The sequence below is a fragment of the Panthera tigris genome, chromosome F2, assembly GCF_018350195.1.
Source record: "Panthera tigris isolate Pti1 chromosome F2, P.tigris_Pti1_mat1.1, whole genome shotgun sequence".
NCBI classification, from domain to species: Eukaryota; Metazoa; Chordata; class Mammalia; order Carnivora; family Felidae; genus Panthera; species Panthera tigris.
This window is the reverse complement of record NC_056676.1, coordinates 44,412,848-44,436,773: the sequence shown is the minus strand read 5'-3', so window position 1 is coordinate 44,436,773 and position 23,926 is coordinate 44,412,848. Positions and strand designations below refer to the sequence as shown.

Sequence of the window (23,926 nt, the reverse complement as noted above, 5' to 3'; positions counted from 1 at the left end):
TCTTTAATTGTGCTTTTTGAAATATTGTCAGATAGTTCATGTACTTGCCACTGGAGGCTGATAAGAATACTGCAGAATAGATTTAAGCAATTTTAGATAACATTATACCCGAGATTTTGTTCTTCATACCCCTCTCTGTCCTATTTTCAATGAAGACATGATCTGTTTTAGGTCAGTTCACATATGTATCTATATATAGGATTATTAATATAACCATAAGAGAAGAATGATTCTCCATGGGAATGAGAGACTATGAAATATAGTGAAAGGCTATGAAATAGATTTCATATCAGATCTCTGATATCCTGTTCAAAACCTTGTGTTCAGGTAGATTTGGTTTATATTCCAGCCCAATTGTGTACCATCTTGGGAAAATTACACAATCTCTCTGACCCTCAGTTTTCTTATGTACAAAATAGGGGAATATAAATACCTACCCTCCAAAGAGGTAGACCTTAGAAATAATATATGTAAAAGATCTACAGGTGTACACAGTTCCTCTCCCAGTAGAGGCACTTAGTAAGTGATAGCTAATGTCTTCATATGAATAAGAGATAAGGATGATGTATGGGTTATTGAGGCCCAGTTAATCTAGAAATTTTACAGAATTGTTTCAGTTGTCCTCCTGAGAGACAAGAGGCTGCTAACAGTTGGCAAAATAGAGATATTTGAATTTTCCCACCCTTGTCATTTACCACTGAAGATGCTAATGGGCCACAGATTGTGAAGGTCAGATAAGGTAACACCTTGATTAACCACTAGAAGAGATATCATAGAGTTAGATGTAAAATTTTATTTTTGTCCTAGGGATTCCTATTCTCAAGATGGAATGCTTATATTTGGTTAACATAAGCAGAGAGAATTGCCGTCTTTGTGGTAATGTACCTAGTAACATCTGCCCGGGGGTGCTTTCCTCTCTATTCCTATGGCACTTGGTGATGCTTTTGCTACCATTTATGTTTGTGTGTTTTACCGTTTTAGTTTGTGTATGTGATCAGTTGTATTGAGGATTTGTTGTTGCTGCCATAATTAGATTAAATCTTCTTTAAGGAAGGGGCAGGGTTTTCATCTTTGTATTCTTGGCATGAAGCCCAGAGACGATAAATCAGTACTGTCTGTTGCCACCTAATGAAAGCTCCATGGGAGCAGGAATTTTTTCTTTCTTTCATTCATTACTGTATGTTAAGCACCAGAACAGTGCTTGACACATAGTAGGTACTTCATAGATTCTTGTTGAATGAATAAATCTTCTGTACCAAAGGTAGAACTTTTCATATATAAGAATATTCTCCTGGTATTAGACTGGGTCAGTTTTGACAAAGTGGTGTAGAACTGATGATTAAACTCGTCAGTAAGCTCCAACAGAACTTGCAGTCAGCTGACACCTTAGCTCTTGGTTTAAAAGGCAAAAACTTAGCCAAATTTGGATCTTTAGCTTAATAAACAGTGAAGTGGTCAAAAGTCAATTAGTGGGAGAGAAAAATGAAAATACATGACCTAAATATTTTATAAATTCAATAACCAGTCTATTGTGAAGCAATAATTAAACATTTTGTGTCAATTTGTATAAGGGAAATCCTCCTGTGAGAAAGTATAGTGCTGGGAAATTTATGACTTGTAAACTACAAAGTTAAAGTAGTAAGTGAAGGAAATTAGGAAATGTATTAGGAAAGTCATATAACTGAATTTATCGTGTTGCTCTTAAATATTTAAGATTGGTCAGTAGTCTGATTATCCTTTCTGTTTCATGTTTATACAATGAGCTCAAAAATAGATTTTATAAACTTTACTTGAATACATGTGTTTTCTTTCTGACAATAAAAATATTTAAAAACTTGATAGTATTTAATACTATATATAGGAATTTGTTAGGTATACTGTATTTATTGAGGGAAACGTGAGCAGTTAACCAAGAATAATTATCTGAAGTAAATTACATCAGAATATTCCTTTCAAGGAGGTGCTTTTGGGTTTTTTATTTGACACTTTAATAATAAGTTGTTAATTACAATGTTCTTTATTGGCAATAATAAAAATGTCAAAGATAATATTTTATACAAAACATAGTATTATAAAATAAGTTGGGAATAATTCCAAATTTGTTGAAATTAATACTAGGAGCTTCAATTAGTACATCATTAAATATTACATTTTTTATAACACATTTTTTTCACTAGATTATAGAACTAGTTTATAGATAAATACCTTCCTTGAAACCTTGCCGCAGTTTTGAATAAAAGGAATATATAAAACATAGGAAAATTTGAAAGAGGGAAAATTGTTAAGAATTTTTGAAGCTTAAAAACCATCAGCTGGGAGCATTCTTTCTCTTCTAAAATCAGAAATCAAAGTTTGGAAATTCAAGAAATACAAATCTTACTTTATCTCTTGCTAGGGAAAGTTGATAAAGCTTTAGTTAACATGGAAAAGTGCTTAAAAAAATATCAAAGATACCAGTGACCTTAGATCAAACCTAGTTATAAAAGCATAAAGAACCGTTATATACCATTTGGTTTTGAAAAGCAAATGAAGGAGCACAAAAGCAGATTTCCCCCTCCAAACATCAGCAGTCATGCAGCTGATTGAAAGTAGTAAACATGGAAGTTTATTATGTAGGAGTTAAGATTTTCTATGTTTAAATTTAGGAAAAGCAAATTTTAACTTCGAAACTGAGGCAATTAAAGTATTATATTTTAAAACCCCATCTAAAACTGGACAGCAACAGGGGTGCCTGGGTGGCTAAGTTGGTTGAGTGACCAACTTCAGCTCAGGTCATGATCTCATGGTTTGTGAGTTCGAGCCCTGTGTCGGGCTCTGTGTGGACAGCTCAGAGCCTGGAGCTTACTTCAGATTCTGTATCTCCCTCTCTTTCTGCCCTCCCCTGCTCATGCTTTCTCTCTCTCTCTCTCTCTCTCTCTGTCTCAAAAATAAACACTAAAAAAAATTTTTTTAACTGTACAGAAACATGTAGAAGAATGAAAACTGGACCACTTTCTTATACCATACCCAAAAATAAATAATGGATGAAAGACCTAAGTGTGAGACAGGAAACCATCAGAATTCTAGAGGAGAACACAAGCAACAATCTTTTGACCTCTGCCATAGCAACTTCTTACTAGACATGTCTCCAGAAGCAAGAGAAACAAGCAAAAATGAACTATTAAGACTTCATCAAGATAAAAAGCTTCTGCACAGTTAAGGAAACAATCAAACTAAAAGGCAACCTATGAAATGGGAGAAGATATTTGCAAACGACATATCTGATAAAGGGTTAGTGTCCAAAATCTATAAAGAACTTACCAAACTCAACACCCAAAACCAGATAACCCAGTTAAGATCTGGGTAGAAGACATGAGTAGATATTTTTCCAAAGAAGACATCCAGATGGCTAACAGACACGAAAAGATGCTCAACATCACTCATCATTAGGGAAATACAAATCAAAACCATAATGGGGTACCACCTGTCAGAATGGCTAAAATTAACAATACAGGAAAGAACAGATATTGGCAAGGATGCAAAGAAAGGGGAACCCTTTTGCACTGTTGGTGGGAATGAAAACTGGTGCAACCATTGTGGAAGACAGTATGGAGGGTTCTCAAAAACTTAAAAATAGAACTATCCTATGACCTAGAATTGCAATATTAGGTATTTCCCCAAAGGATACAAATATACTGATTCAAAGGGACACATGCATCTGATGTTTATAGCAGCATTATCAACAATAGCCAAATTATGGAAAGAGCCCAAATGTCCATTGACTAATGAATGGATAAAGAAGATGTGAGGTGTGTATACACACACACACACACACACACACACACACACACATAAAGAAGCTGTGATACATGTATATATTGCATATATAATGGAATATATAATTTGTAATATTACATATATAATGGAATATTACTCAGCCATCAAAAAGAATGAAATCTTGCCATTTGCAATGATGTGGATGAGGCTAGGGTATATTATGCTCAGTGAAATAAGGAGAAAGACAAATACTATATGATTTCACTCATATGTGGAATTTGAGAAATGAAACGGGTGAACATACAGGAAGGGAAAAGAAAGAAGCAAATAAAAACTCTTAACTATACAGAACAAACTCAGAGTTGCTGGAGGGGTGGTGGGCGGGGTGGGGGGTAGGCTAAATGGCTGATGGGCATTAAGCAGGGTACTTGTTGGGTTGAGTACTAGGTGTTATATGTAAGTGATGAATCGCTAAATTCTACTCCTGGAACTAATATTATAGTAAATGTTAACCGACTAGAATTTAAATAAAAATTGATTTTAGTAGACTAGTATAACTATTGCATTTTTATAGCTCTATGCATAGATTTTTATACAGTAACCCTTTCTCATAATAAGCGATAGATTTTAGACCATAAATCTTTAATCTATTGTTAGTTTTTTAATATTTAAAACACTTGCTCTTTTCTAAAAATATAATTGCCATTTTAAATAAGATTTTTACATAACCAGCATTTCATTGTATGTTATTTTTAAGTTTTGGGGACTAGTGCTTATTGATTTAATGATGAGCAAGGACTGTTCTATAAATATTTGAGTGAAACTGACAGTTTCTCCTATGTCTTCTGTGCTCTGTGTTCAACTCTTTTGGCTATTTGATAAAGTTTAAAATGCTTAGTTTGATAATATAAGTGTGTCTTGCCCAGCTTATCCATTCTGGTTTTCTATTTAGAAATACTTAAATTGGACTGTTCTCACATTCTAAACTCATTACTGCCTCTCTCTTTGCTGGTGTTATTCTCCTCCATTCCTTGTCTCTTGATTATCTTCTTAGTATGAACAGCCATCATGGATGCCTGCTGCTACTCCTGTGAGAACCACTATTCTCGGGGCGCCTGGGTGGCTCAGTCGGTTGAGCGTCCGACTTCGGCTCAGGTCACGATCTCGCGGTTCGTGAGTTCGAGCCCCGCGTCAGGCTCTGGGCTGATGGGTCAGAGCCTGGAGCCTGCTTCCGATTCTGTGTCTCCCTCTCTCTCTGCCCCTCCCCCGTTCATGCTCTGTCTCTCTGTCTCAAAAATAAATAAACATTAAAAAAAAATTAAAAAAAAAAAGAACCACTATTCTCTTGCCCCAGTGCCAGAATATACCTGGTTTTCCTAGTTTAGTTTATAATTTCCCTTTTTATGAAATCTTTCTGTCAGATGTTGTAAGCAGATACGTGAAGTGTTTCTCTGAGACGTTAAGCATTCTTCTGTAAATGACTTAAGGGCACCTGGGTGGGTCAGTCAGTTAAGCGTCTGACTCAATTTCAGTTCTGGTCATGAGGTTCAAGCCTCGCATCCAGCTCTGTGCTGACAGCTTGGATCCTACTTGGGATTCTCTGTCTCCCTCTCTCTCTGCTCTTTCCCTGCTCTCTGTCTCTCTCAAAATGAATAAATTTTTTTTTTAAATAAAGCATGTTTTTCATACTTGTAGGTGTAAAGAAGAAAGGAGGGATAGAGGGATAGTTTTATCAAATGGCACAGTCAGGATATAGAAAAATCTTGCAGGATCAAGCAGTAGGTTGAGTCCAAGAAGATGAAATTAAATGTATGTTAAATTTGAATATTCTCCCACCCTCACCAATGAATGAGAATAGGCAGGGAGGTCTGCCCTGGTTGGAGACACAGATTAACACAGTGGATATAAAAAGCATTTAGGAATTTGGTTCATGGTGAATTCCACATTAGAAAAGTTTATGTGATCTAGGGTTGCTCATAGATATATTGTATTTTGGGGTGTGTGGATAACAATACAGAGTTGACTTAACGGATACAAAGTGAATGAGTAAACATTTTGGCCTATTTTGTTTTCATCTTTATGCTCCAGGTCACTTAAAATTGGATTTCTTTAGAATAGGAAGCACTTATGTTGAGGAAATTTCTGATGGTGTATATTCTGTTGTCAAGGGTGGTAACAAGATAGAAACTTCACAGATAGGTTGTGGGATATAAATTTCTTTTTTATTGTCCTTCCTTTCTCATGCTTTTCTAAGTAGGTTAGATTGGGCTTTTGGATCTTCTTCAGTTGGACTGGATGGGCCCCACTCCACTAACCCATACATGGGGCCACACATTTCTTCTCTACCAACTAAGCATGCATCACTCGGCTCAGCTCTTCCCTTGGGGTGGGCTTGGTCCCTTGGTTGCCTTTTGAGTTCTGTGCTAGAAATGGTGCCATTGTTCCTTCCTCAATCACCAGCTAACCTCTGCAGGTTATGGCCTCTGCTGATTCTCTGCAGAGAATATCGACTTTGTTAAGAGAAACTTTATTATCAGGGGATTTGTCATTACTGAATTATTTTACGCATATTTTTTTCTGTACTAGTGTAGATATTGAATATAATATAGATAGTGTCCAAAGTTGGACATACATTACTGAACATCACAGAGATGGAATATACTCTTTAATCTATACTTGATGGCTACTTTTTAATGTGAGATAGTGATAGTCTCTTTTTTTTCATTTTACCTATTGTTTAAAGAAGTCACCTTTACTCACCAAGTGCCTTCTATTCCCATTCTATTTCAGTAATGACTTGATTGATTGTGTCACCTGTGCAGTAGTTGAAAATGGATATGAGTACACAATTTCAGGACCTCCCTGCTTCCTTGTAGATCATTTGGCCGTATGTAAGTGATTTAACAGTCATGCAGTCAGGATTTTCAGAGTAAATAATTTCCATCTCCATTACTGTATCTTTCTATTCATGAACACTTGCAGGAACATAATATTCTCCAGTTAAATTTATACAAGTTAAAAAACAGCTAAAAATAAATAACAAAGTTTTAAAAAAAATCAGGCTAATTTAAACATTTGGAGATTGATATTTTTGTGATAATGATGAGTGGTTTTTAACTTAAAATTCAGGCAATTAATAAAGGGCAAATGTAGTGAAGAATTAATGTAGTTTTTTGTAGGAGCTCATTCTGATTTCAAATTATGATTTTATGTGAAGTTTAACTTATATTACAACCTTTGAAAGATTTTTTTATTTTTTAAGCAAGGTATACATTAGTGAGCAGAGTTTACAAGGAATGGTAAACCATCTTTCTTTACACAATAGACTATAAAAAAATGTTGAGTGCCAGCTCCTGATGAGGTATTAAGAAAATTATTGTTTCTTTAGTTACGAATATTTCTTCCTGTTACCCAGTTTGTCATGTGTCTAATTGCATGGTGGTGTAGGTTGATTATAGACTACAATACTGATGTTGAAAGTTCATAGCCATAGAGCGTCTTTTTTTGTGTGTGTCAGCTAACTCAGCAGTATTATTTACTCATTTATAACTGTGATAAGTAAAAAAAAAAAAAACAATTGAAATAAAGGAATCAGATGTTTTTAGACAATATGCACATTCCCCCTTAGTAGCTCCAAAACAAGACATTTGAGTTTCAGGAAGGGAGAACCAGTATTGTGCTGCACTGCTGTCCTCACTTCCACCGGAGTATGCATTTAAATTAGAATTTCCAAATGTGAGAAATCTGAAAGGAATGAAAAATGCTAGTCCTTAATGTTAGCGTATGGTTGGTGTTAGCCAAAATGAAGTTCAGGCCATGATGTTCTGTAGCCACTGTATGACCTACCCAAAGGCAATCAGAATGCACTTCTTTCTTTCTTTCTTTCTTCTTTTCTTTTTTTCTCTTTTTTAAAACTAATTGGCCCATGTTTAGTTTACTGAATGTCATCTGGACTCAGTAAAAAGCAAGTGACCTGCATTGAATTAGTGTAATTGTAATACAAACAGAATATCGCATAGTTTTGGTCTTATACAGGAAAGGAGAAAGTTGGAAAGATTTTTCTGTTTGATAAATAGAAACTGAAGATATGGGGATCCAGACCTGGTTCATACTTGATTTTACCTTTCATGTCTTTTTTGTAAGATCAGTATTTGGACTTTTAGGCATTTTCCTCCTATAAAAGAATACTGGTTTTCCCTTTGAAACTTACTATGAAGGAAATTATTTTGATTTTTTTTTTAAATCTTACAAATGGAAGTATATTAAGTCATGGATCTAACTCCTCTTTAATCTTAAGAAAGTTAGCATTGTCCAAAACGGAAGTTCTTTTTTTGCACAACTACGATTGTCAGGAACTTGGCATGTTATTTTACCTTTATCATGACTAATATTTGCAAGGCCCCTTCAAATGCCAGTTTACTAGTTTTTTTATAGGTTTTTATATTTATTACATTCTGTTTCAGAGAGGCAATAGCTACATTTGCCAAAAGAACAAAGAGCCGAAGAATTTAAATGTCATTTTTAATAATATGTTTAAAATTTTAACTACATGACTTTGATCTTATAATTAAATCACTTAATTTGATTTTGAAAGTGTCATTTTAAAATGTTGTTATTTGGCATTCTGAGAGTTATATTTTGCATAACTTATACCCTTGTATTAGGACACTGTGAAGGTAAGGGACAATAGCTATCTATAGGTTAGATCTTCCTATTTTAATCGAAAAGAACCTTGTCCTTTTTGTCTTTAACGTTTATTTATGGAAATATTTATGTGATTTTTTTTTCCTTTAATGTATGGCTTCCACTATATTGCATGTCTCAGGGAACCGGCACTAGGTTTTCCTTTTTTTAATATCGTGTTTCTCATTGCCTAACACAATGCCTGGCATATAAAAGGTAGTAAATATTAGTTAAATAATGTAAAAATGAATAAGGAAATTACTGAGATTAATATTTACAAAAATCTATAAACAATACTCAAGTACTAAGAAATCTGACAGTTGTTGGTATAGCTTAATTGCAGTGGTAGAATCCTGACTTTTCTCCTTGCTAGTTTTATCACCTAGGGCAAATTTGTTTTCTCCATATCTCATTTTTTTCCATCTATAAATGAGGATAATTATAGTCATTATCCTGAGTTGTTATGAGGATTAAGTAAAATAGTTCATGTAAAACCCTTGGGAGATACCCCACAATGTTGATTGATAATATCATTGTTGTTCTCTTATTATTTTAGAGGTACTTTGGAATCATGAAAGGAATGTATGGCTTTATTGAGAGAGTCATATTAGGGAACCTTTCAAAGAATAGGAAATGTTCCATAATCACATTGAAAGATGAGTAATTACATGATAGCTCATGGGCAAAGAGATCTATCTCTTAGCCATGCCAAGAAGATTATAGTTTGTTTTGCAAGTAATAGGGAAAGATTGGTTTGAAGTATGAGTTGATGTGCAGATTTACATTTTAGAAGGGCTGTTTTGCTAGCAGTATGCAGGAAAGACACCAGAGGTACATAAAGTTGGCAGTCAGAGTATTGTGATCATAAAAGGATATGTTAATTTTGTATTTCTTTGAATAAAAATTGATTAAAAGTCTAAGTAACTATGCAGATAATAGTAATGGTCATCATATTTGCTATTATTAATAATAATTGCAGATACTACTTATTGTCTGCCATCTGCCAGGTGTTTTTACATTCATGTTACTTAACTTTTATATAGAGTTGCTATAATAAGGTAGTCATTCTCAAAGTGTGGTCCCTAGAGCAATAGCATTAATATCTTCTGAACATTTGTTAGAAATACAGATTCTTGGGTCCTTTATCAGGCGTATTGAATCTGGAACTCTTTTGGTAGGGTTCAGCAGTCTGCATTTTAATAAGCCCTCCAAGGAATTCTGATGCATGGTCAAATTTAAGAACCACTGATACACACACACACACACACACACACACACACACACACACACATATCCATATATACATACATACATAAGAGAAAACTGTATTTAGTGATGTTTTTAATAATATACTGTTATTTCTCTAGGTTTTTAAAATTTAATATATTAAGTGCAGTTTAGCAAGTTTTTGATCAGTAAACCCAGTTTTCTTCTATTCTAAAATCAGAAATATTTCCTGATGGAAAATATGTTGCCTTCAGATTAATTTCATGAACCAAAAGTATTTGTTTGTAGAGGCAGTATAACTTGTTGGTCAGGAACATTGGCTTTGGGCTACAGTGTCTGGGTTCATTTTCCAGTGCTGTCCTTTATTTGCTGAGTATTCAAGGGCAAGTTATTTAACCTCCCTATGCCTCAGTTTTCTGATGTATGAAATGGAATAATAATCCTTCATTGAGTTTTGGTGAGGACTAAGAGAAATAATTTTTATAAAGCCACTTAGTACATTGCCATGCACACTGTCTATATAGAGTAGATATAATATTAACAACAGTAAGTATTACTATATATAATATGTAAATGTATCAAAATTTACCCAACAGAATTGTTTAAAAAATAGTGCTAAGATAGCCTAAGCTTGCAGGATATTCATTATTAAAAAAATTAATTTGCTTAAGTGGTCATTTAAGTGCCTGAACTGTTAAGGGCTTGTTTCTGTCTTTCCTGGTTTTAGTAGAAGGGCATGCTCCTTCCACTCTTGGCTTCCCTCTTTCACCCATCACTTATCTCCTTTCTGTTACAGAACTTTACAGGCTCAGGTTCTTCTCATTTTAAGGAAGAAACAAATTTCTTTGGACTCATACTATTCTCAGTTTGCTGCTCTGTCTCACTCCTTCCTATCAGAGCCACATATGAAAACCCATGCTGCCTCAGTTTCCTCACTTCCCTGCCATTTACCCCCGAACAGACTTTGGCTGTTTTTCCCCCACAATTCTACTAAACTTGTTCACAAACTTTTACTTCTATTTGGCATTGGTAGCCATTTTCTCTTCCTTAAATCTCTTTCCTCTTTTGATTTCTAGAGTATCTCCGTCTCCTGGCTCTTTTTTCCCCGTCTCGAGCTCTAGACTCATTTCTAAAAACCTACTTAGATAATCTTTTCTATACTGTCAAGAGATGCTTCAAATCCAATATCTCCAAATCTCTTTTTACTGTTTTCTCATCAGCCTGATTTTAGCATTGTATTTTCTATCTTGGTTAATGGTACTCCCATCAAACCAGTTGCCATGTTGAAAATCTGGAGAGTGTACTTCATCTGTCCAGTCTCCCACCATTGGTCAATCACCAAGGCCTGCTGATGCTGCCTTCTAATTTTTCTGTGATTCCTTTCCTTACTATTTAGCTCCTCCTATTAGCCATGAAGCTAATTCAGGTTCTCATTATTCACCAATTTCCGCCCATATTACTTCCTTAATATGTCTTGAATATATCCCCTTCTTTCCATCTCTATTTTTTTCATTTCAGACCTCATAATTTTTCTTCTGGATTTCTATTATAGTCTCCTAGTGTTTGGTTTCACCCCCCCTTTTCAAAGTGTTCTTCGTGATACTGCTAGATTGATCATTCCCAAATGAAACACAGATCATATTACTCCCTTACTTAAAATTCTCCCATTAAAAAGCAGTTTCTTTCATTTGACTCTAGGTTAGGAGCCGAACTCCTAAGGTTGTTATGCAAAGTCTTGGGCTCTGCCTACATCTTTATTTACGTGATATCTACTTTCCTTTAGCCATACTATTATTTTCAGATATTTTAAATTCTTACTGCTGCTCTCTACTCAGTGTTACTTCTCTTTACCTGTATTTTCTCCCATTTCTCTTCTACAGTCTAACCTGGGAACCCTTCCTCTGAGCTTCCTTCCTTTGCACCCTGTATACCCTCAAATCATAGAATTTATCACACTCTATTGTATTTTGTCTGACTTTTTCACCAGATTCTAAATTTATTGAGAGCAGCATGGGTAACTTTTATCTTGTGACTTCGTTGTCTACCTAGAATACATGCTTTGTGACATAGCAGGTAATAAAATAAATGGTTAATGTATGTATATAAAAAGTGGAAGTACATAATTTTTATTTGCATTTTTTGATAACTAGGAAGTTTGAGGTGGACATGTATATATTGTAGATCACTAAATCTGAATAAACTTTGAGAGGAAAGAAGAGAATTATCTCTCTCTTATCAGCTTGAGTGCTACCATGTGTTCAGACCTGGGTGAGGCACTGCATGAATGAAATCAAAAGAGGGAGGGACTGGTGTTATAATTTGCTTTTTCTTTGACAACGTGTTTCTTTAAATAATCCATTTATATTCATAATTCATCATATTACATTTTTAGCCGAATTTAGTTTTGGGGAAACAAAATACAAATCCTTTAGGTTAGTATCTAAAATGCTAATTTTGAACTTTACTGAGTATAGTATGGCACTAGTCCAACACAATCTGTTAAAAATTTTCCTCTGGGTCAGATCTAAGTTGAGAAGAATGAGGTAACTTTAATGTGAACCCAGATTGTACTTCAGTCTTTCTCTCCAGTGAGTTGCCAAATTCACAATTCCATTTGTATCTGGAATTGGGGAAGCTGAGTTTAATATGGATTTTTGCCAATGATAGCAAATCTTGGCAAGATAGTCTTGTTCTCTGTGCTTAATTATATAGTTTTATTATAAAGTCTTTCACATGTTTATTTGGAGGTACCTCTCATATATACTTTATTCTTTTGGTAGTTAATCATTTATTGTCAAGTCTTCCTTCTTAGAAGGCCAGCTTACATTTTTATACATTACCATTAGCTCTCTAGTTCTGTCTCTTTGCTAGATTTGTAGACTTTAAAGCTGTGCAGGTGTCTTAGGGGTCATTACGTCTAAATCCTGCTTTTTGGAAATAAAAAAATCTCAGTGAAGCTGAGAGAGACTGAGTTTGTTACATATTAATTCATCTCATTTATTGACTGCCTGCTCTGACACTGTTTTAGGCATTGGAATATAGCAGTGAATGAAACAAAGTTCCAGCTTTTCAAGTGTTTATGTTGTAGTGGACAGAGACAAATTCTTCTCAAAAACTGTGACATATAGTCATATACAGGTGCTGCTCTACAAGAAGAATAAAACAAGATAAGAGGGATACAGAATGACAGGGGTGTTTGTGATACTATATATATGATGGTCAAGATAGGGCTGATAAAGTGACCTTTAGTAGAGACCTAAAGGAGGTTAGTAAATGGGACATGCAGATTTATGGTGAGAGTGTTCTAGCCAGAGGAAATTGATGTGGCAGTATGTTTGGTGTTTAAGGAACGAGGTGGAGGTTTATGTGTCTGGAATTGGCCAGGAAAGGGAGAGAAGTAGGAGATGAGGTCAGAGAGGTGGCAGAGGACCAGATCACATAGATCACATATGTGAATTGTGTCTCAGTTAAGCTGTTATATAATAACTAGTGAATTAAGTTGGATGGGTTTTAAAAATAATAAAATGGCACTGCTGTTACTTCTATTTTATGGTGAAGACCTAAGGTTTGAGCCTAAGCCATATAGCCATTCAGGGGTAGAACTGCTACTGTTGTTTTTCAAAACTTTTTTTTTTTTTTTTTTTTTTTTTTTTTTTTTTTTTTTTTTTTTAGTTCTTAGTGTCCTTCAGTAAGGACTTTCCTTTGGGATGGAGTTGAGGTAAATCAGTATGTTCAAAGAACCATATTTAACTGGAAGTCTTTATATCAACACTTCCAATAAAAATTTCGGTTTTACTTTGCAGAAGTGACTATGCCCGATACTGTGGGGATACAAAACTTGAGGCACTGTATCTATGCTTTTAAGTAGTTTCCATGTTGTCCAGGGCATTTAGAATGAGTTTATAACTAACTAGAGTACTGGTTAAAATATGGGAGGTACTGAAATGGAGGCACATACAGTGATAATACTTGCCTTATATTATATGTCCTAGAACGGTGTTCTCAGTGTTGACTACACGTTAGAATTGCTTGGGAGACCAAGCAATCTTCAGGTCAAGTAGATTTGAATCGACTGACTTCAGGTCAAGTAAATTTGAATCTTTTATGGGTGGAGCTAAGCTCTCAATGTTCTGAACTTCTTTTGACATGACTCAGTTGGTCGTTGGTTCCTTTCTCTAAGGGCCAGTAAGATGTTTCAGGCTCACCTTGTAATTTCCCTGCCCCATGCACAAAACAGGTTACTTTCCCTCATAGACCCCATGGTGACACTTCAGACCCCACATCCTGAACATACTGTTCTCTTTTCTATGACTCATTAACTCATTCTTTAGCATTCAGGTTAAGTCTCATTTTTTTTTTTTTTAAACCTCAGTTTGGACCAAGTCATAATGCCCAGTGTTCACATATATATTTGTACTTACACTATTTTATTGAAATGATCTGGTGTGCATTCTCTATCCCATTAAATTCTAAGCTTCTTGAAGAAATTCCTTTTTTTTTTTTTTGTAAGAAATTCTTATATTGCAGGTATGGATACATTTTATGTGCTCAAAGCAGTTGGTTGAACTGGTCACACATAGGAATTCTAATTTGGGAGATTGGAAAGAGAGTAGGCTGAGAAAGTTGCTTAACTTTGGCTCTTATTCACTTCTGATTTCTTCTTTAGCCATATTTTATGAATACTTTTGCATTGTATTAAAGGGACATGATATTTCAACCTGAAGAGATGGAAGCCGTGAAAGGTGTTGGAATTTAAATTATGTTTGTGTGAGGTGGTTATAGAAGCGGATTGCAGTTGGCTATAAATTCAGCAGTGGTTCTAAATGAAGCCTTGGATCAATTGCAAGTACAAGTGGGTTTTTTTTTAATTATTTTTTTTCATGTTTATTCCTTTTTTGAGAGGGAGAGAGACAGAGCATGAATTGGGGAGGGACAGAGAGAGGGAGACACAGAATCTGAAGCAGGCCGCAGGCTCCGTGCTGTCAGCACAGAGCCCAACACGGAGCTGGAACTCACAGACCATAAGATCATGACCTGACCCTAAGTTGTACGCTTAACCGAGTGAGCACCCAGGTGCCCCTCAAATACAGTTTTTAAAAGTTTAATATATACAGTGAGTAGCCTTGAGAATAAAAAATGTAAAAAGAGTCTTTTGCAATCTTGTAGACAGTTGCTATTGTGAATTGATATTTTGAATTTTTGAGATTCTGTACCATCTTTCAGTCTTTATTGCTACATTTTAGTGACATTGCCACATGTCATTACTGAAGGTAATCATTCAGAACAACAGACTGTTGCTTTATTTTCTCATTTTCACTTAAAAAACAAAACAAAATATTTCGTTGTGATTTTGTGATTCACCATTTGTTGTCTTTATAGCAATAAGTTTCTCCATTTTATTGATACATAGCAGTTTACTTATCCATTTCTTAATTGTTTGGTATTTTTTGTTTGCAGTTTTCCACTGTTACAGAAAGTGAATTCTAACCATCTTTATACAAATAGCTTTCCATCTTCTTTTTTGGAGACTGAATATACATTAGGGGGCTCGTATCTTATGATAGAATTATCTGTGGCAGAAATTTAATAGAAATCTAGAGGTGGTGTGAAGTAGCCAAGGAGCCTGGTACACCTGAGTTCCAGTGTTGACTAGCTGTGTGACCTTGAATAAGGTAGTTTACTCTTGCGGGTCCCCTTGGTAAAGTGGGGTTAATTTTTGTGCATTTGCAATGTGGTCGGTGCTGCTGCATATATTTTACGTGTATTAACCCATGCAAGCTTCAGACTGGCTCTGTAAGGTGGGTATGATTATTCCCATTTTTAATATGTGAAAATAGGCATAGAGAAGTAAAATAGGTCATGTAGCTGCTTATGGTGGCAGTGCTGTTGGACCCAGTGCTATCTAGGGCTGGCTCAGACTTCTAGAGCCAGTTCTCTTATTCACTCTGTACCGCCAGGACATCAACTGCATCCCTTCCCTTAATCTGGTACCTCGGCAGGCAAAATGGCCCTTATTGGACAGATTAATGAGTATTGAAGTTCCTGCAGTTGGAGTTGGAGTGAATTGTGAGGTCAGGCTCACAATACTTTAACCCTGTGCTTACTGTAGAAACTGCACCCTGATAGCAAGGTTCACTCTGGGTTTTAGTATTCTCTGTCTGCTTCAAAATTGCATTTGAGGGAGTGGTAATAAAAATGTAGATTTGTACTTTTGTGTTCACATCTAATAACCATTTTGTTATCCTTCTCCTTCCCCCCCCCCCCCCTTGCATCTCCTTTCTTAATACTACTTGGCTAGTGAGCATTTAACTCCTTGACTGCTAGGCAGTTAGAGTGCTAGAGTCTTTTAGACCCAAAAAGGACCCTGAAAAACATGTAGTCCAATGTCATCACTTAAATGAAAAAACTGAAGCTGCACGATCAGCCAGAGGACGACTGAGAGCTCAAGCCTGTTTTTCTGACCCAGATCCAGTGTTGGCTTCATTTTGTTGTGTTGTTTGCCATCTTATTTGTGTAGTCTTTTAAAAATTATTATTCCTATGTATCATTTTTAGAAGCTATATATTTTTATTTGACTTAGTAGCTTCCTGCCTATGGATTATGTTTGCCAGCAAGAAAAATAAACAGCTGTGTTTATTTAGTTCTTTGAAGTTTTATAAAATGCTTTCTCATTCCTTATCTCATTTATTTGTTATGAAGATAACCTTTTGCTCATATACCTGAGGTTCTTGAATAGTGGCACAGATTCCTTTGTTATTCCGACATTTCCTTGCTTCTGTATATTCACAAACCCAGCTACCTTAGCTTCAGGCATATGTGTTGATTCACTCCACTGAGATTGCAGAGTGCAGGCATTGTGCTTGCTCAGCTCCAGCTCTTTCCACATGTGGGTGCTCCTGGAGTCTAAGGCATGAAATTCCAAGCATGGAGTGAATTATTTGTTTTGAGGCACTTACATTTTTTGGCTTCTTTAGACTATTTGTGATCAGGGAAGTTCTTTTGAAAACGTAATCAGAGGTTCAGGGGCACCTGGGTGGCTCAGTTGGTTGAGCGTCCGAGTTTGGCTCAGGTCATGATCTCACAGTTCGTAGGTGCTAGCCCCGTATCAGGCTCTGCGCTGAGAACTCAGAGCTTGGAGCCTGCTGAGGATTCTGTATCTCCCTCTCTGTCTGCCCCTCCCATGCTCGTGCCTTCTGGCTGTCTCAAAAATGAATAAACGTTAAAAATAAATTAAAAAAAAACTCAACCAGAGGTTCAATATATAGTTAAGCAACACACTGTGTAGCAACAAATACAAGGAAAATCATACTGTTTATTGTACTAACATTCTTCAATCAAAATGGTGTTAGAGATAAGATAAATTATATGGCTGTAAAGTGTGTCCATGCGATTTGGTTGGTGGCAAGGGAGGGAGTGAATTGTTAGTCTAAGGCTAGCCACTGATTGCTAAAACTTTCTACAGCAGGGGCCTATTACCTAATTAGCTCATACAAAACCTAGGGATTCTTAAGAAGATCCTTTATGATTCATGATTAGGTTAAATTAGTTGAACAAAGTTAAGCCTGTGAGAAAATCTGCCCATTTGTTATTGATTATCTAACCTAAAAAAATAGAAATAAAAGGTATAGTGGTTTTCCTGGAGCCTTTCGGAGTCTCTGCTTTTGGTAGACCATATAATGAGACTTACTTGTTTGAACTATATGCAGTTCAGTGCTTGTTTGAGACTAGAATGTGAACCTTTTAGGATTGCTTTATGATAGTACTGGGTAAATAAGAGTTAGGGTTCAGTTTTTTTATCCTTGAGTTTCTAATAGCTACTGCTGAGGTGAGCCTTATATGTTAAGATTATCAGAAGATAAGACTGCAACTTATTGACTCAAAGTTCAAAGGAGAGCATTAGCTACAAGAACATAAATCACTGAGTTGTTATCCATCAGTTTGTAACAAGTGCAGATGAACAACATTTATCTAGACAATCTAGTATCATTTACCTGCAGTTTGAGGTCAGTATATAAGGGCTTATGTGGGTGCTTTGAACTGTTTTGCAGAGATGAGAGTTCAAATTTATTTTTATTCTTTAATTGAAGTAGCAGGTGGTTTTGTGTACCCTTTCCAGCAGCTGATATTAACCCCATCTTGCCCATCCTTGAAGCCAGATTAGGTTCTGTTTCAGCTATGGAGCTGGGATGAATTAGGTTATTTACAGAAGAACTTTATTTTCCAGCATTTCATTGTTTGCTGTTTGTTTGACGTGTTAATTTCCCCCCCCCCCCACCCCTTACAAGCTGACTGTGAGCTCTGTGGCTTTGAGATATATGTTTTATTTTAAAATCTGTTAATAGCAGGGCTCACAAAGTTGAATACTTGAAAGAACCATCAGGTAAAGTAGATAATCGAGCCAGACTAAATGGGGCCCATGTACAAGGGAGAACGTACATCCTGGGTGAAATCAGCCTAATTCCAGCAGATTCTTACCTTTTGGGAGTGTGAACTTGATAGTGACTGAACAAAATATGCCCACTAATGTTATTTGGCCTTTGGCCTATCAGTCTGCAACTTCATTTAGAACGGAGTTTTGAACACACAGAAAGTACTTGATAAATGTCATTTGACGTGCTTATTGTGTCATAAAACTGGCTGTACTGCTTTTGAAAGGACCATGTTAGATGTAAATACGTGTGATATGATGTAAGATGTGTAAGAATGTTCTCTTCTATGAAAGGATTTTCCCCTTTTGAAAGAAGATGAATAGACTAATAAAAGAGATTAACTCTTACCCTAGAATCAACAGACTTGGATATTGAATCTTCACTGCTTTGTCCATGGAAAGTCCTTTGGATCACTTTCCGAGTTAGAAACCAGTGATAACACACTGTAGCAACTTGCTGCATATTCTAAGGGCTTTCAAAAAAATGATGTAGTGAATTGTTAGAATACCTGAGTGCCTTGCAATTAAGGTATTGTTTTTTAAAATTTCTTGAATTCTAGAGTAATCTTTCATTCTTCCTTTTTTTCCACCCCTCCCACACAATGTTGGCAAGATATATTCTTGGTTCCTCTTTTGTAGTATCTCCTCTACCTCATTTCTTCCATTTCATTTCCGTAGAAACCACCCTCGTTTGAACTCTTTATTACTCGTGTTGGGCTATCTGTACTAGCCCCTAACTGCCTTTTCTATTCCATATTTAGAGTGTCTCCAGGGGTTTTGTTCTTGTTTAATCTACTTCTTGGGTCATAAACAACCTAATCAAGAACAAATACACACACACACACACACACACACACACACACACATTTCTTTTCAGTTGTGTACTTTCTTGCTGACCAAACTCCATATTCTCCATTTCCCTTCTAATCTTCTTATTTCCTATACCTTACCAAGCAGTCAGTTGTTCTCTGCTCCTCCCGATGGCCTGTTTCTACTCTCCTGCTTATCCTTACACTGTTTCTACTAAGGGGAATGACCTCTGTTCCAAATGCCTTGTTATCATTTATTTTATGATTATACTGTTATTTAATTCTTTTATTGTTTGTGCTTTCATTGACAGACTAGGTTAGAAGCTTCTTAAGGGTAGTGACTTAAGGGTAGGGTATTTCCTGCTGCTTCTTTGAGCTCCATTTAATGCTTAACACCGTGCTTCATCTGCAGTAGGCACTTAAATATTTCTGAACTTGATTATTACTTAATGTAATATTTTTTCCATATTTTTTCTTTGTGGTAAAATATACACAGCATAAAATTAACCATTTAGAAAAAAAATTTTTTAATGTTTATTTATTTTTGAGAGAGAGAGAGAGAGAGAGAGAGAGAGAGTGAGTACAAGCAGGGGAGGGGCAGAAAGAGTGAGGGAAACACAGAATCCGAAGCAGGCTCCAGGCTCGGAGCTGTCAGCGCAGAGCCTGACATGGGGCTCGAAACCATGAGTCGTGAGATCATGACCTAAGCCAAAGTCAGATCCTCAGCCAACTGAGCCACTCAGGCACCCCCAAAATTTTCTTTTCAAGGTTAAATAATATTCCATTGTATGTGTGTATACAGTGTAAACACTATGTTTTCTTTATCCGTTCATCTGTCAGTGCACACTTGGGTCACTTCCATCTTTTGGCCACAGTGAATAATGAGTCTATGAATATGGGTATACAAATATATCTTCCATGCCTTTACTTCTTTTGGGTACATACCCAGAAGTAGAATTAGGGCATCATATGGTAATTTTGTGTTCGATTTTTCAAGGAATCGCCATACTGTTTTTCAAGCAGCTGCACCATTTTACATCTCTACCAGCAGTGCATGAGGATTCCAACTGCTCCACATCCTTGCCACCACTTGTTATTTTCTGATTTTTTTTCTTTAATAAAAGCCATGCTAATGAATGTGAGACATATCTCATTGTGGTTTTGATTTACATTTCTGTAATGATTAGTTATGTTGCGTACCTTTTCATGTACTTATTGGCCATTTGTATGTTCTTTGAAGAAATACCTATTCGAGTTCTTTCTCCGTCTTTTGAGTTGGGTTGTTGGTTGTTGAGTTGTAGGAGTTCTTTATACATCCTAGATATTAAACCTCTACCACACATAGGATTTGCAAATATTTTCTCCCATTTCGGTTGCCTTTTCATCTTATTGATAGTGTCCTTTGATGCACAAATTTTAAATTTTGATGAAGTCCAATTACCTATTTTTTTTCTTTTGTTGCCTAGATTTTGGGGGTCACACCCAAGACATTATTGCCAAATCCAATGTTTTGAAGCTTTCCCCCAACATTTTCCTCTAAGTTTTATAGTTTTAACTCTTACTGTTATGGTCACTGGTCCATTTTCAGTTAATTTTTGTATATGGTACAACATAAGAATCCAAATTCATTTTTGTTGCACCATTTGTTGAAAAGACTGTATTTTCTCCACGTAATGGTCTTTCCCTCATTCATTTTTCATTGAATGACCTTCACCTTTATCGATGGTCACCTTTGTGATTGTAGTAAGTTTTAAGGTCATTTCTGTCACTGCCTTACCATAAAGGCTTAAAACTTGCTTATGCTTTCTTCTCTGCTTGGAAGAGGAGGGCCTATGAAGACAAATACGTTGAAAACATCATCAATTGTCATTTCTCTGTTCTCTTACTAGCTGCTTGTTTAGATTCAGTAACCCTCTTTGCTTTGTACTTCACCTTCTGCTTCTTGAAATATAGTAGAAGCATTAGAATACTTTGCTAATCTTTTAAATAAAGGCCTTTTGTGGGTCTAAAATTTTGGTTTTAAGTCACTTAGCCTCTCTGGCCTTTTGATTCCTTTTCTGTTAAATGGTTAAGCTAAATGATGTGTCATATATCTTTTATTATGGAAATTCTATGATTTTAAGATACTTGTGAATGACTTTGAACAGTTCATAAACTCCAGTGGAGAGTGGAACAGTTTTATTATAGCAACAAAATACATTAAAATTGGTATCCCCAAGAATATATTATCTTTGTTACTTTTTCTACAGCTGTGGTGTTTTCTCCATATATGAACAGAAGTTTTAAACATAATTATGATTACTTTCAGTGGTAAAAAAAAACTGGTTTCTGAGTATTGCTGCGGTTTGTAGTATTGCCATTTTTATTTTCTTTATGCAGTAAGGAAATTTGTTTATACATGAAGAGAGAAGACCACCAAAGCCAGGCAAAAAACTGAGAACAGAACAGAGACAAACACCTCCCTTCTAGAAAGTCCAAGAATTCTGCAGCCCAGAAGGGAGTTTTTTGGATGTTTCACCCTAACTACATCTTTGAGGGGCACATGTTTGTATGTTGCATATGCATATATTAAGATTGCCAAAAGCCATTTTTTCCTCATCTCACCTGTTGTGTTGACTGTATAATTATATAAATTTACTTGTTAAACTACAATTAGTTATGGTTGAATTCATTTTACTTTGTAAAATTTTTGTCCTGGCTGTGTTTGCCTCTTGTTTATTAATAACATTATGTGAAAATGAAAATGGTAATAGCAGGGGCTCTTAGGTGGCTCAGTCAGTTAAATGTCCAACTTCGGCTCAGGTCATGATCTCAGGGTTTGTGGGTTTGAGCCCCGCATTGGACTCTATGCTGACAGCTCAGAGCCTGAATCCTGCTTTGGATTTTGTGTCTCATTCTCTCTCTGCCTCTCCCCAACTTGTGCTCCGTCTCTGTCTCTCAAAAATAAATACTGTAAAAAAAAAATTAAAAGAAAATGGTAATAGTGTTTATTGAGTGCTCGATACATTTGTTTTAACTTTATTGTATTTTCATTTTTATATCTTTTCAAAGAAAATGATGTTTTAGTGATAGTATTTTATCAGGAACTATTATAGATGCCCCAAGAGAGAAGTAATTTCATTACATACAGTGATTTCCTAAGAACATTAAGAATTAATTCTCTTGGTTGAGAAAGGATGACTGGACAGCTAGGAGGACAAGGATGGCAGGAAGGCTTTTTAAAACTTTTGAATTTTGAACTTTCTGAATGTATTTAATTAGTTCTAAGTTTTTAATACTAAATTATATCATTAATAACAAATTTAAGTGGTATATTACCTTTAATACTTTTAATTTGGAATCCTGATTCATGTAGTTAGAAAAGGAAACAAAAGTTTCCTTGGCTCTATTAGTATTATTTCTAATCACGGTAGTAATTTTATTTATACTTATATATTCTGGATTGCAGAAACAAATTTGACTGCTGCTATCCATTTTGAGCAGGAATACTTATATGAAACTGAAATGGGAAGTAAATCTGGCATGCAATAGCAAAATTAGGGAATATATCTGTTTAATTAGAGAATGTTCCTAATTTGGTGAAAGGGTTAGAATTGCAGTCTTTTTTGGAGACTGATTAAAAATAATAGATAAAATAAAGAATGATGTGCTCAATGAGCTGCAATTCAAATAGAGGAAATTTAATGGGAAATGATTACATTAGTAGCAGATGGACTTGCTTCCTGAATTGCAATCTTACTGGAAATCCTAGAACAGCTTAAATTTGTTTTTCAGATTTAGGGTCTGATAGAAAGATAGAGAGATTTGTTTTTTTGGTGTGCTGTTGTGATTCTTACTTAATTTCTTTTGGCTATTTCATTTTTGCTAGGCTATTTTTATGATTCCCACAAATCCACCACCAACATTCAGGAAGCCAGAACTTTGGTCTGATGATTTCACCGATTTTGTTAAAAAGTGCCTCGTGAAGAATCCTGAGCAGAGAGCTACTGCCACACAACTGTTACAGGTCAGTGCTTATGCCTGAAAGGGAAAGATATTTTCTTCATACCTTGTAGCTTTCTCACATTGACCAGAATTGCTGTGGCTTTTATTAACCGATTTCTCAAGATGTAAACCTCTGAGGAAATATGGATTGACAAAGACACACACACCATTCTTCGCCTACCTGTTCTCTGTGTCTCGATTTTCCTTTTCTGTTTTCCAAATTCAGTCTTCTGTCTTTTCCCTTTTTTCTATATTTGTTGTTGTCAATTCTTCCCTCCAAAGTTGTTTAAAACAAAACTTCTAAAAGGTTCTCAGTGCAGAAATGAGTTATTTTCTCCACTGTTCGTATTTTTTGTGCTTTTTTCCCCTGCTGTATTAGTCCTTGGCCCAGCATTTCTTTTTTCACTTTTTGATATACCATAAGGTATATAAATACAAGATCCCTGAGCTCCTTGAAAAGACCTTATGTTGTGTATATATATTGATTACATGATTACCTAAATACTTTCAGTACCCACCCCCAACTACAAGCAGACTCTTTATCCAGAGTGTCAGGAGGTTTTATTTTTTATCTACGTTGGCATTTATTGCGATTAGAAATAATTTAATACTTTTGATAAACATCTGTGTCTTTATTTTCCCAACAGAATTGGCTTAGACCTCTAAGCTAATAATCAATTGATATTTGGAAAATAATTCTTGATATTTGGAAAGGAATTCTTTTTTGACCCAGCAGTTACACTTCCAGAAATTTGTTCTACAGAAAATGTTAACCATTGCTGACATAACTTATGTGTCGAAGTATTCATAGTACATTGTAATGACAGAAGATCAGAAACAACATAAATATCTGCCAACAGTTGGAAGCAATCTAAGGTCCACTGAGAGGAGTAATTGGCAGAGTATACACACCTACACATACATATATGTATATATCATCATAATTTATTATATTATTATATTCATTATAATATTCAATCCTATATACCCACTGATATGTCCTATTAATATATAATCAGTAATTTCATATAATATATGT

At 35.5% G+C, this 23,926-nt stretch overlaps 1 protein-coding gene across 1 annotated transcript in view; it reads left to right on the top strand.

The window, feature by feature from the left end:
• Nucleotides 1-23,926, top strand: part of STK3 (serine/threonine kinase 3) — a 292,559-nt gene that overhangs the window by 121,371 nt on the left and 147,262 nt on the right. Inside the window, exon 7 of the mRNA XM_042972682.1 lies at nucleotides 22,772-22,909. Coding sequence (XP_042828616.1) covers nucleotides 22,772-22,909 — 138 coding nt within the window. The remainder of the gene's footprint in view (nucleotides 1-22,771; nucleotides 22,910-23,926) is intronic.